At 40.5% G+C, this 15,240-nt stretch overlaps 1 protein-coding gene across 1 annotated transcript; it reads left to right on the forward strand.

The window, feature by feature from the left end:
* Positions 1–371: 371 nt before the first annotated feature.
* Positions 372–766, forward strand: LOC112321457 (large ribosomal subunit protein eL31-like). The gene is given in 2 exon segments (XM_045186669.1): positions 372–603; positions 606–766. Coding segments are annotated over 2 exon segments (393 nt in total).
* The last annotated feature ends 14,474 nt before the right edge of the window (positions 767–15,240 follow it).

The raw sequence follows: 15,240 nt of genomic DNA on the forward strand, positions 1-15,240 counted from the left end.
TTAAGTTTTATCCTGAATCATTCCAATTCTATAACAATGCCTCACCCTCTTTGCAAAATTTGGTACTTTACCCTGCTCTGTTTTTGCTTCAGCTTCTCTCCATCTTGGTTTAACCGCTCCTATGATTTCCAATCTTCCATTTCACCTCCAGGTTCCTGACTTGTCTCTTCTCTCCAACATTGTTTAGAATGACTCAGACCTTCTTTGTGAAACTTCCTTGTGAACTGCCTAGGAAATCAGAAATATACGATCCAACATTTCCAGGGTCTACCTGCTTCCTGACTCCAGCTTCAAAAATGCAAATGTGTCTTGATTGTTCATCTCTTCAGGAAGGTAGTAGCACACTTTTTCCCCTCTTCCACCCCAGCATAATGGCTCCCACAAAGAAGGGTGGTGGGAAGAAGGGCCATTATCCCATCAACCAGTTAGTGACCAGAGAATATACCATCACCACTAACAAATGCATCCATGGAGTGGGTTTCAAGAAGCATGCCCTTCATGCACTCAAAGATACCCAGAAATTTGCCGTGAAGGAGATGGGAACTCCAGATGTACTCATTGACACCAGGCTCAACAAAGCTGTCCAGGCTGAATGAATACGGAATGCCCATTACATATCTGTGTGCAGTTGTCCAGAAAACATAACAAGGATGAAGATTCACCAAACAGGCTCTATATGTTGGCCATCTACATACCTGTTACCACTTTCAAAACTCTACAAACAGTTAAAAATCTACAAACAGCAGAACTAACTGCTGACTGTTGAATAAAGTTATAAAACTGCCAAAAAAAAAAAAAGAGACAGTAACAATTTTCATTGTCAAAGGTTTAGCTCATATTGTCATGTATTTTTTACTGATTTTTAGAGAGAGAAAGGGGGAAGGAAGAGAAATATTAATTCGTTGTCCCACTTGTTTATGCATTCATAGGTTGATTCTTGTATATGCCCTGACCAGAGTTTGAACCCATAACCTTGGCATATTGGGACAACACTCTAACCAACTAAGCTACCCAGCCAAGGCCATGTTGTCATGTATTTCATTTTAATTTGGGTACTCACAATTACCTTCGTATTTTTAGCCCTATTTCATAGATGAGAAAGCTGAAGCTCAGAGAGGTTTAGCAACTTGTCCAATTTCACCTGACTAGGAAACAACAGGGCAAGGACACAAAACCAAGTCTTCTTTAGTTCTGTTGAAAGGTATTGCCTAAGAAGGAGAAATGAAAGATATGTGGCATGGTTTTCCAAACAAGGCTAAACTAAAAACTAATTTAAGGCAAAACTATCTTTTAGATGAAGTTTGCATTTGAGATCCTTGCCCCAATGCCAAGCTCCAGGCATTCAAGTAACTCCTTAGTTGCCCAAGGGCCTATACTTAGAACATATTGTACTTTTGCCATGATTATACCATTTCTAATCCCCCCAATTTACATCAGAACTTTCCTGAGTATTCCATGAAACTAATCAACTAAACTATAGATTCTAAAGCATATTAAATTATAAACGAATGACTATCTGGGTTACCTTGTTACACATTTGAAAGTTAACTGGGACCCACTGAGCATAGCCCCTTAATTCAAGTCAAAGACTAAAATTAGAAACCTCAGGCACTTTGGTGGCAGGCCAGTAGCTCATAGTATCCTTGAAGTTAAGTCTTACAAAAACCTGTCTGGGGCGGGGGGCCAGGAAGTTGTTTGCTTCATAAGGTCTTTTTTTTACTATGTAATATATTTTCATGATTCAAAAAGCAAAATAATACAAAAATGTATTCAGTGAGAGGTCTCAGCTACTTCTCCAGTACCTCATACCAGTAGAATTAACCAAAATTCATTTTTTTGTCAATCCAGAATTTCTTCATGCAACACATGCAAAATATATTTCTTCCTTTATACTTAAAGGTAACATAATATATTGTATAAACTTATCTGTTCTTTGTTTTTTTTGTACTTTTTAATATATCCTGGAGATCTCTTTACATGTCAGTAATCAAGATCTTCCTCATTCTGGAGAACATAGGAAATAAAATTTCAGATATTCCATGCAGCAATATTTTCACCAATATGTCCCCTAGAGCAAGGGACATAAAGGAAAGAATAAACAAATGGGACTTCGTCAAAATCAAAAGCTTCTGCATGACTAAAGAAAACGTCAGCAAAATGAAAAGGGAACCAACCATATGGGAAAATATATTTGCCTATGATACCTTGGACAAGGGTGTGATCTCCAAAATATATAAAGAACTCACACAACTCCATACCACGAAGACAAACAATCCAATTAAAAAATGGACAGAGGACTGAACAGACGCTTCTCCAAGGAGGAGAAGTTGGCCCAGAGACATATGAAAGGATGCTCAGCATCACTAGCCATCAGAGAGATGCAAATTAAAACCACAATGAGTTACCACTTCACACTGGTCAGAATGGCGATCATAAACAAATCAATAAACAAGTGTTGGAGAGGATGTGGAGAAAAGGGAACCCTAGTGCACTGTTGTTGGGAATGCAGACTGGTGAGACCACTGTGGAAAACAGTATGGAATTTGTTCAAAAAACTAAAAATGAAACTGCCTTTTGACCCGGCAATTCCACTGCTGGGATTATACCCTAAGAATCCTAAAACACCAATTCAAAAGAACCTAGGCACCCCAATGTTCATAGCAGCATTATTTATAATGGCCAGATGCTGGAAACAGCCTAAGTGCCCATGAGTAAATGAGTGGATCAAAAAAAAACTGTGGTACATTTACACAATGGAATATTATGCAGTAGAAAGAACGAAGGAGTTCCTACCCTTAGCAACAGCATGGATGGAACTGGAGAGCATTATGATAAGTGAAATAAGCCAGGAGGTGAAAGACAGATACCATATGATCTCACCTATAAGTGGAATCTAATTAACACAAGCAAGCAAGGAAGCAAAATACAACCAGAGACATGGCAATAAAGAAAAACTGACAGTAACCAGAGCGGAGGGGGTTAGAGGGAAATGGGGGCGGCAGGGAGAAGAGGAAGGGTCATCAAGGAACATATACAAAGGACCCATGGACAAAGGAAATGGGGGGATTATTAAATGTTGGAGGTGGGGATGGGTAGGGTGGGGAGAGTAATGGCGAAAAATGGGGACAACTGTAATTGAACAACAATTAAAAATGAGAAAAAAGATCTTCCTCATTCTCTTTCACAGCTGTATTATATTGTATTTTGTGAATATACCATTGCTTATTTAACCAGTCCACTATTACTAGACACATTGTTTCCAATCTTTGGCTATTATAAGCAGTGATATGCTTACATATACAGATATATCTGTAGGATAGATTCCTACAAGTAGAAGGTCCCCCAATTATATGAACATCTTAATCCCAGGAACCTGTGAATATGTTACCTTATATTCAAAAGGAACTCTACAATCTAAGTTAAGGAACTCCTTACTTCCACCCTGGGGTTATCCAGGTGGGATGAATATCATCACAGGTGTCCTTATAAGAGGGAGGCAGGTCAGACAGAAGAGATGCTACACTACTGCCTTTGAAGCTAGATAAAGAGGTCATGAGCCAAGGAATGTACATGGTCTCCAGAAAGTAGGAAAGGAAAGGATTCCAGATACCTAGAATCTCCAGAAGGAATGCAGCCCTATAGACCCATTTTAGATTTCTGACCTCCAAACTGTAAAATAAATTTCTGTTGTATTAAGCCACTAAGTTTGTGGTAAATTGTTACAGCAGCCACAGAAAACCAATACACAGGGTAAATACAAATGTAAAATTTTGTATTTACCAAATAAATTTTATATATTGCTAAACTTCCATTCATAAAGTTTGTTCCTTTTTTTTCTTTTTTAAGGTTTTATTTACTAATTTTTAGACAGAGGGGAAGGGAGGGAGAAAGAGAGGAAGGGAAACATCAACATGTGGTCTCCTCTTGCGTGCCCCCTACTGGAGACCTGGCCTGCAACCCAGGCATGTGCCCTGACTGGGAATCAAAGCAGTGACCCTTTGGTTTATAGGCCAGCACTCAATCCACTGAGCCACACCAGCCAGGGCTGTGGTTTTGGGGGTTTTTGTTTTGTTTCTGGTTTGTTTGGGGGGTTTTTTTGTAGATACTCTTTAGTTGGTTGAAAAAGATGCCTTCTATTCTTAGTTTGCTGAGAGTTTTTTTATCATGAACTACTAATATTTATTTTCTACATCATATTCTCTCAGTTTTGGTTAAGTTCTGTTCCCGTCATGTTTTGAAACACCCTAAATTAGTGAGCACCATTTTTATATGTACAGTAATTGTTTCAATATTCCCACATGTTGATGATCAGCTTCTTTATGCACCATTTTTTTATCCTCACCTGAGGACAATTTTTTTTTCATTGCTTTTAGAGAGAGAGGAAGGAGGGGAGAGAGAGAGAGGAACATTGATGTGAGAGAGAAATATCAATTGGCTGCCTCCCAACTAGGGGGAACCCACAATCTTTTGGTTCACTGATGCCTGCTCCAACCAACTGAGCCACCCTGGCCATGGCTGTGCACCATTTCTTCTTACAGTCTGCTTTGTCCTTCTGGATTTAACAGACTTCTTCCTCCTGTACCTCCTATAACTTTCTGTAATAATTATCAAAAATGAGTAATAAATTCCCACTTTTTTGTCTAAAAATGTATTTAGTCCTCACTTTTAAATAATAGCTTAGCTGACTATGGCATTCTGGATTACAGTTATTTTCTCTAGTCCTTTCAAAATATTATTGCTTTGTCTTCAGATGTTTCTTGTCAATGTTAAGTATTTTGCTAGCTTAAATAGTGTTTCTTTGTACATAAACTTTTACAGTTTGAGGGGTGGGAGGGACAGGGGAAAGCGATTGGGGGAAATGGGACAACTGTTATAGAATAATAAAACATTCTATAAAAAAACTTTTACAGTTTGTGATGTTATCTTGTCCATCTTTAAATATCCTAAAATAATGTATTGACGTTTCTTTTAAGTCATTTACTGTACTTTATATTATTTACTCATTCTCCATATTTAGTTTACTTTCTTTGTATTATTTAGTCATTTTATATAATTGCCTTAACTCTGCCATTAGAGAACAAGTTACCTGACAATGGACGAAATGTTGTACATCTTTTCCTATAAAGAGGCATCATGTTCTCTTACGGAATGGGGAAAGGCACATTTTTTTTTCTCTTGAATACTACTGCATATGTTTATTTTTTTTAATTTTTATTGTTATTCAATTACAGTTGTATGTCTTTTCTCCCCATCCCTCCACCCCACCCCAGCCAAATCCACCTCCCTCCCCCCCACCCTCCCCCTTGATTTTCTCCATGTGTCCTTTATAGTAGTTCCTGTAAACCCCTCTCCTCACTGTCCTCTCCCCACTCCCCTCTGGTTATTGTTAGATTGTTCTTAACTTCATGACTCTGGTTATATTTTGTTTGCTTTTTTCTTCTATTAATTATGTTCCAGTTAAAGGTGAGATCATATGGTATTTGTCCCTCACCACCTGGCTTATTTCACTTAGCATAATGCTCTCCAGTTCCATCCATGCTGTTGCAAAGGGTATAAGCTCCTTCTTTCTCTCTGCTGTGTAGAATTCCATTGTGTAAATATACCATAGTTTTTTGATCCACTCGTTTGCTGATGGGCACTTAGGTTGCTTCCAGTACATGGCTATTGTAAATTGTGCTGCTATGAACATTGGGGTGCATAAGTTCTTTTGGATTGGTGTTTTGGGGTTCTTAGGGTATAATCTCAGCAGCGGTATTGCTGGGTCAAAGGGCAGTTCCATTTTTAGTTTTCTGAGGAAATTCCATACTGTTTTTCACAGTGGCCGCACCAGTCTGCATTCCCACCAACAGGGAATGGCACATTTTTAAAAAATTGAAATGCCCTATATGAGTTTAGCAACAGAGGATCATCTCAAAGAGTGTCTAGATATCAATTTTTGACAATTGGCTAATACTTAAGTACAAAAAACAAATGAGTAAATTATCTCTGCATTGACTGTTCTATTCACAATTCATTGTGTGGCTTTCAACAGATGGTTGGCATTTGTACTATGGACTATTTAAACATCAAAAAAGCTATCTGTTGTCCTGACCAGTGTTGCTCAGTTGGTTGGGCATCACCCCGAAAAGCAAAATGTCACTGGTTCAATTCCCAGTCAGGGCACATGCCTAGGGTGGGACATGTACAAGGGGCAGCCGATCAATGTTTCTCTCTCACATCAATGTTTCTCTCCTTCTCTTTCTCTCTCCCTTTCCCTCTCTCTAAAAATAAATAAATTAATTAAAAAATTATTTTTTAAAAGGTATTTGTTAAGCTCAGCAAAGCTTTCATCTGCCAATACAGGAATTTATCAGTTTGTATACAGATCTGACTCTGAGTAAATTTATTGGGAAGGGGAATGCTCCCAATTTTTCCCCAACTATACAGTCTAAACTATTTCCATCTAATTTCAGGCATACCTGAGCAACTCTGAAAGTATAAGAAAACAACCACCTGAAATCTATTTACATGAAAGACTATGGAGCCTCCAGGAAGTAAGCTTACTATCTTAAGCAAAAAGAAGATTAGGTAGCTCTATCTTGAAACAAAGTCTTGGTGCTTAGAAGAGATGAGTAATTTTGAATGTATCATAGTTCCTGAGATGGGAAATTATCTCTAGCTCAGACCACCATGGATTCAAATCTAGCTTCTAAGAAGAGGGAGGGCTATAAATAAAAATAAAAGTACCTGTTTATTTTAAAACCATTAATAGCCCTGGCTAGTGTGGCTCAGTTGGTTGGAGCAGTATCCCCTATCTGGAAGGTTGCAGGTTTGATTCCTGGTCAGGGCACGTACCTGGGTTGTGGGTTCCTTTCCCAGTCCAGGCACACGTGGGAGGCAACCAATCAATGTTTCTCTCTCACATCTATGTTTTTCTCTCTCCCTTCCTCTTTCTCTAAAAGCAATGAAAAAAAAAAGTCTTCAAGTGAGGATAAAACTTAAAATAAAAACATTGACAAAATACACTGCAGACCATTTTAACCCTCTGACAGAGCGTATCACCGATAATCGACAATGAACACCGCAGATTTGGCATCTCCCTATTACCAGCACATCCATCACCAGCTATATGTGGAAGCAGCAGCAACAATGCACACAGAAGAGCTGCCTGACTATAGGGGCAACACCCAGCAAGACTAGAACAATGTATGCAGATGAGGCCAAAGGGAATGAAAAATCCTACAGAAAGTAAATCATTGAAGAATGGATTAAAAATGTAATATATCATTAACTACTAAATCCGGCAGCTTACCAGACTTGTTATTGAAAATACCTAAGACATCTCTGGAACACATTAGAAATGTTTGGAGGGGGGTTTACCGGAGATGGGGGGCGGGAGGGGGAAGAACATTGGTGATGCATACAGCACAAGGATCAGGGCTAATTTAACCATATGGTCAAGGCATGAGAAGGAGGCACAAAGCCGCAAATTGAGATTGTTGGGGGAATATTATTTAGGAAGGTGAATTTGTAACATATTCCTCAAATCTTCAATGTAGTTCATTTTTGTTAATAAACTGCATTGAAGATAATTACACTCACTCTGAGCATGTTTTAAAATTAAGGTACTTTTGACTTTATGAAAACATTTGATAGTTTAATAACTAAAAATTTCTCCATTTGCCTCTACACATTTTAACAGCTATAAGTAGAATGCCCACAGAAATCTCTCACAGAATGACAACCAAGATGAAAAAAATGTCATCCAAGATACTAAAGTATGGGGGTAACTCCAAAGTTTGATCTGATTTCAAAACACAATATATCATTTTACTGTAAAATAATACTTGGTACTTATCTTCCTCAGAGGTTTTCAAATTGTGTCAGGGCAACATCTTTTCTCAGCTTTTCTAGATCAGAGAATGACTACAAAAACTTAAAAGATTTGCTAGCCTAGATCCCAAATAAAAGCCCAGACCTCATCTCTCCTACTCTCAGCGTAGCAGAAGCATACCAGCCCTCATTCTAACGTGGAGGTTGTGGGAAGTCAGCAACGTCAGAGCAGCAGGCACCGGGATGAGGAAGGGGCTGAGACGAAAAGACAGAAAAGTGACTCCCAAATACTGAGTTGATTAGCAACCTTACATTATATAGACTCTGCAGATCACTTGAACTTCTCTCATGGACTGCACGAAGGCATTTCCAGATATGGATGAGTGCAGACTCACAAAGGGTAAGTTAAGAATAGGCAAGGGCTCCATGAGGTGCCTCCTGATCTCAGCATAGTTTCCTTACTACAATTCCACAGCCAAAAACAACCCAATAGTGAAATGTAGCTATGCCAAGTACTTTAGGTATCAGTTAAATTTCCTCCTCTTCTTTATGAATTTGTATTATTTATAAGACACTTGACACATGTTTAAACACTTACATAGCTCCTCAGTTTCAGGAAATATGGCTTGTTCAGCCGAGAGGAAGAAAGCATATAATGAGGGAGTTAACAAGGGCTGATATTTTTTTACAACATTCTTTTAAAACTGAAAAACCTCTTTAAACACCAGGAACAGCTTAAATAGTTCACTTTCGGCCTGCGGGGCCCATGTGGACGTTTCCCTGTGGGTCGCGTTCTATCCGAGTTTCACCCAGACAGTGGGCATGACAAGAGTCCCGGAAGGACACGCGCGGCCTCCAGGCCTCGTGGCCACCGTCCTCTGGCCTTCGGCCCACGGGGGCCGGCGTGCAGGAAGCTGGGAGCACGGGAAGTGGGTACCCCAGCCTAGAGCGGCCTGGAGAAAGCGGTCCCCAGGCCAAAGGGGTGGAAAACAAACGGTGCCCGGGGCGGTGGGTCGCCGGCCCTCCCCCTGGACTAGCACCAGCGCTGGAAATGATTCACTGCCGTTGGCCCACCCTCGGCGGTGGCACAGTGTGCCCTGCAGGGGAAGGGCCCGCGCGGAGGTCCCAGGAGGGGGAGGCTTTAGACCGACTTCGCGGACTTCTGGCCTTTGTGGCGGTTGTTTTGCGGGAGGGAGGTCAAAGGGAGCTGCTTTCTGTCACTCCCGGAGGCCCGGGAATTGTGAAGCCTGGCCTGCAGGCCGGGCTGGGAGGAAGGACTGCGAAAGGCGGCCGCCGAGCGCAGCTTGGACGGTGCCCGCTGCTGGGCTGCGGGGGCGGAGGGAAGCACCTGCCTCCGCGCACCTTTACCCGCAGACAGCAGCTCTGCCGCTTCGCGCAGACCCCTCCGGGCGCCCCTAGCGGGCCTTCCTTGATGAGGTGCCAGAAGGGCGAAACCTGGGACCTTGCAGGCCTCCAATGCTCCCCTGCTAGGGGGCGAAGACCTGAGTACCCTTGACCCAACCCGGCTCCCCGGGGCAGAGTTCGAGGCTCCCAAGGAGGAAGTCTTAATGGAGGAATTCCTCCCGCTTCGCTACCAGAGTTGACAGCGCGGAGGGCCGTGGGTTCCGAAAAGAGGAGCAGCCGGGTGCCAGCAAGCAAGCAACTGATGAGAACAATTACCCTGGTACACACAGCCCTGCCCCCGGGGGCAAGCGTCCACACACAAGCGCGCGCACACACACACACACACACCTTGCCTCATCTAGCTGCCCAACCTTAGTTTTCCGGGCATGCGGTTTTCAAAAACTTGCTTGACACAATAACAAAGACATTTAAATGCCAGGACGCAGACTTCACTTTTTAACTGCTGAGAGGAGCTACTTTCAACGATTCCCCACAGAGAATAAACTGACAAAAAAAATATGGGGTGCACTTACAAATTAAACACCTTACTCCCAAAGCTACGTGTGTTATGTTAGTCAGGTTTCTAAGGCAATAGCCATCCCTTCTCTTCCCATTCACCCAGATAATGCCCCAAGAAGGAACCCCTTTATACGAGAGAGAGCTGGGGGAGGGGGGATGAATTATACCCACTGCTAGTAAAAATCATCTTAAATGAATAGAGCACCACTTGAACTTGAGTTTCCATTGTTTCACTGAATCATCAGTGTTTTTAATTAAACAGCTACCCATTCTGTTAAAACATTACATAAAAGGGTTAGGTTTCTACTTTTGTTGAGGCAGCTGGCGTTTGTTGGCTGTTGTGTTTGAGCAACAGACTGTTCAATAGAAGCGAGAAATAGCTCAACGCGCTCTTAATAGACCTGTTTCAACAATGTACCTTGAAAAGGAATACATTGTGTTATTGTATTAGTTTGCTACAAACCTATTAAAAGAAAAATAGCATCCATCAAGCCTAACAAAACGCGTTTGCATTATACCTACTTATTTGCTTCAAATACACTTCTTGGCACAATGGCTAGAATTCAACCAGATCGTCAAGAGCTGGACAGGAGAACACATATCAGTTAGGTAATGATACACAGGCTAAAAATAATAATGAAGTAAGGTCTAAGCAGACGTTAATCGCCACTTTTTGTTTGTTTATCATAAGAACTAAAGGCAACCCTACTTCAATTGAAAATACATTGCAAAAAATACATATTGCAAATATGTGGACTCGTGATAAAAAAACAATTTAAAAATATTTCTAACATGGGAATATTGATTCAAATCCCATATTTGGAACGAATCTGATGCACTTTTGATATCAATGTGTTTCAGAGAATGATTCAGGGAAGAAGTGATGCATTTTTAAAGCAGAATTAAACAGCGCAAAGAGCTGGGTTCTTTAGGGAAATGCGTCAAACAAACAAATCGAAAGCAAGGGTTCCAGCCAAGAGGTTGGGGAACAGCGCTATCTGGCAGTAAGAAAGGAAGTGCTTCTTGAAAGTGCCTTCTTAAAAATTATTTTAAAACATTTTATTGTATGTTAAACACAAAACAAAACATGAGGCAAAGAAATAGCCAACTTTGCCACTATGAGCCAGAACCTATGGTATGTTTCAGGGAGGGCTGCCACTTGGACCACAAGCCCTAGATAAACAGAGTGGCAAGTGATGAAACTAATTTAGTTCTGAAATAGCTTAGCAGAAAAGACACCCAAAGTAACGTCTGTCAGAGGGAGACATCTTCTGCTTGCAGGAAAAGGCAATCCGTTTGGTTTCCAACCTGAGTAACCAACATATGAACACGATTGTCCAAAGAGAGAGAGAGAGAGAAAACTTACATAAATTGTAATAGTGCCCCATGCAAAATATCTATATAACAAATAGATAAAGCAACACTTTGCTCAATAAAGTCACTTTAAATGTCTTTTACATTTCTGAATTAGAAAATTATCATGTGAAGGTTTAGAAAGATGTCACTAGGAAATTTTAGATGATAGTTTGCCATATTGGTGTTAGATTTTTATAGAAGATGTTTTAAGCCAGAGAGTCATACCTTGCAATATGACTGATCTCTTCAGTTTAAACATTTTCTTTTTTCTCAAGAAAGGTGTGTGTATGTAGGTACTGGGAGGTATTTGAGATGTGTTTGATTTATACTTTAAGACTTTTACCTGATAATGTCTCCTCTCTAGTCAAAATCAATTTTTGAATTAATTCCCTGGGATTTAAAAATGGAAATGAAATCTTAAAGCCCAACTACATAACGTGAAAATGGTTTCTCACAAGATTGACAAAAGAGTTGGCATTTGTAAGATGAGGGGTTTTTTTTCTTTTTAATGTATCAGATAATCTACCAAAAATGAAAGGAAGTTCAAATAAATTGGTTTGACTGTGACATAAAATGTTACTAAGGCTTTATTTTTTAAAAAACTTTGATTTTTTATTTAAAACTTTAAGGAATGTGTGCTTGTCAGAAGTTAAGCTATCAAGAGAGAAATAGTCAGTGCATTTTATTTGAAAAGAGATTGTTCAAATAAATGTTGTCACCAAAAAGATCATTTGAAAACCTAGCAGAGAAAGAAATGTATTTTAGATGAAGATTGTAATCTGATTCCTTCTTTTGTTCATCTTGAAAATCCCTTTGCAAAGAATTGTCAATGATATATGAAGGCTAAATATTTTATTTATTTATTTAAAGTTTAAAAAATCCAAGTGATGTGTACCAGAATTTACCTCCCCTTGAAGAACAAAAAAAGAGGCTGACATATGGATTACTTTCTATATGCCTCCAAAATTCTTCCTAGACATAGACTTCTAGTCTGTTAATTCACTGTCATTAATATCTAGGAAAGTGTTAATCGATCGAATCGTTTTTAAAATCTTTACTGCCATTAATCCCAAACAGCATCTAATTTGAAAGATTCCATGGAGTAGAATTTCTTTTCAGTTTCTTGGTGTGCCTTAGGTAGGTAAGTTAATCATTTTGGATTTCCTTTTGGCTTCTTTTGCCTTTTAGTTCAGACATATGGGAAGTGGGGGTAATATTTTTAAACATTTCTACAACATATGATTATTTCAATGCCATTTTCTGGTGTTTGTCTGAAAAACACGGGTGGTCAAGTCGCTGCCCACAGCACCAGACATTCAGCTGGATCCATCCCTGGGCACAGTCGTCAGAGGGAAAAGATTCCACTTCCAAACTTGATTAAAAACAGCCTAACAGTTTTTGCCACGTATAAGAACTGTGTGGCTTTAGAAGCGGAGTAAACTGCCTCTGAGAAGAGCGGCTGAGGTCTATATCCCTTTTATGTGGGAGTCAAGAGAAGCTCACAAAAAGCAGTAGATAGTGGACCGCAGAAGAACAAGTTGTGCACAAAAACCACAACTAATATCACCTTACACAATTTAAGTGCTGAGAAAAAGTGACTCTAACCCGTCATTTTTCACCTTAATTTGAAAGGATAAAGGAAACATACACAGAGCAAAGACCTACTGAGATGATTGGGAAATGTTAACTTGTTTCTGAGTTCCTTTTTTTTTCTTCTTCCTTTTGGCAAATACTTCAAAATGTTCTTCTCCCTTTGAAGCTATATTTTGGAAGGTACAATTAAGAGAAAAATACTAAGATGGAAAAATTAAGTACAAATGAGGAGCATTTAGGTTGGTGAATAAAGACGATACCTGTCAGCATCTTCTTAAAGAAGTGTTGTTATTGTTGTTTTGCTTGTGGTATTTATATGGTAAAAACTAAAGATATCCATCCATACAGGAATTCAAATATGAAGAGAAGTGGGAGTTTTCCTGATGCATTTCAATAATGAAATGAAGTAATTGTGTCTGTATGTGCCTATATGTTCCCTTTCAATTTGAAATTTTATTCCCGAAAGTGGTGTAATTTTTTGTGGGCACAAGAGAGGAAAATATGATACATTTGGGGATCTTTCAAAAGAGCTGTGTTTAGTTTTAATTTTCCTGTATTTTAAAATAAACACTTTGACCAAAGCATGTTTGATCTTTGCAAGAAGGAAATATACATTGTGAAGGAATGTGCAGCGGTTGGGTATGAAAATGGGGTTGTGACTCACAGCTGCAGGCAGGAAAAAAAAAAAAAGGCGTCGTGGTGTCAGCCAGAGGTGTTCAGTCTAATAATTCAAGCTGTAAACTGTATCCCCTAAAATTACCTACATAATAAATCATTGTGTGAAGAAAAAGAAGTTTAAGCTGAAAAGTGTAAGTGAAACAGAATCCTCAGGAGACTCCAATGCTGGGATCTGTTGGCAATGATGTGAAATATGGGCTTGTTTTGTCCAAAATTTTAAGGATCAGAATAAAACTGGAAAATTATTCTGGTACAGCTGATTTTTTTTTTTTTTTTTGGCCTTGGGATTCAACACACATCTACATAATCTGTTGTAGAAATAAGCTTGCTTTTTTCCCCCTCCTGATCACATAGTTGAAAACTGCTTTATGGGATTTACAGTTAATTTATCCAGCTACAAAAGAAAACTTCATTCAAGAATGGCTTTATTTTAAGAAAAAAATAGTATCACTAAGTTATCAAATGCATGACAGGAATGGAGGCAGAAAATTTCCTAGAAATTCCCTTAGGTTTCTGTCTCAGATTTCACTCTTGCTTATAGATACCAAGGAAAACGCTACATTTATGTAAACTAGTGAATTAGCTTGCCTAAGAATTCACTAATAGATTGAAACACTTAGACTCTGCGGTTGGCAAAGCCATTGGCAATTCCTGGAGACTTGAAAAACGGCAATATTTAGGGATGGAGCATACCCTGTTTGGAGTAGAAAGGAGTTCAGTGCCTGGGGAAAAGACGCAGTTGTCAAGAGGCAGTTTAAAGGCCAAGGACACACGAAGTCTTTGAAACAATAAGGGTGAGGAAGTCAAACAGCAGACACCCCAAAGCCACATTGAAACAATTTACTTTATAAGATCCTCTACATTTCTAGAATTAGTGAGCAGAAAAGTGCCAAGCTGGGGACGTGGGCTGTGGGCTCCAGCGCTTACACGGGCACTGAGAGAGGGAGAAAGTCAAGTTGACAGGGTCTCTTCCGGATGCGCATTTGAAATGAAAATATAAGGAGGAGGATGGGGAAAGAGGGAGAGGAAACCAAGCTCCAAAAGACTGACTCCAGAGAAGTCTGCAATACAGATTAACTAGAAAAAGGAAGTCCATAGCAATTAAAACGCGTACCCTGGCTCATTAGTATTCATGACCAAATGTCCAGCTTTTCTGTTTATCTTTTCCGCAGCATCAATATCGGAACAGCGTGGGACCCCGAGGACTCCAAACCAGGCCCCTGCGTGCTCCCGACCTTTCGCGCCCTCCCTACAGGTCAGAGCATCTTCAGAACCTCCCGGCCAACGCCGGGCCCTGGCTCATTAAAGCCACCATTCATCTGCCACGGGAGAGAGGGAGGAGGCACAGGCCGGGAGAGGAGTGGAGGGGGTAGCGGGCAAACAGACCTAACCGGACTCCTAGAGTTTCGAGAAACCACACTCCGCCACACCAACCACTGTGGGCCCAATGGGTCGTGAGAAAGAAGAAAAAAAAAAGAATGAGCCGCGCGCGTCTGCAGCAAGAGGCCCAGTGCGGCTCCTGGCCAGGCCCTCACTAGCTCTGCCGAATTCCAGACCAGAGATTTTGTTTGCGGAGAGGCAACGTAAGAGTCTCCTCCCGGTTTCCCGCCAGACCCCCACCCCCTTGCACACCCCCAGCTCCGCGAGTTAAAGGGCGTCCCCAGGCCTCCGCCGGTCTCTAAGGAGCACCCAGGCGCGGAGCATTAAGCAAAGATGATTATCTTTGACTTTATTAATATTACTATTATTTCTACCCCCAACCTACTCTAGCTGAACTTCGTTTTGCTCTCCAGGAGCACCGCTTTGGCCTCAGGGGCAGAAAAAAATCTGGCTGCAGGAGGTTAGGAAAGTAAGAGGCTGAAGCAGGACTTGGGGAAG

The sequence above is a fragment of the Desmodus rotundus genome, chromosome 13, assembly GCF_022682495.2.
Source record: "Desmodus rotundus isolate HL8 chromosome 13, HLdesRot8A.1, whole genome shotgun sequence".
NCBI classification, from domain to species: domain Eukaryota; kingdom Metazoa; phylum Chordata; class Mammalia; order Chiroptera; family Phyllostomidae; genus Desmodus; species Desmodus rotundus.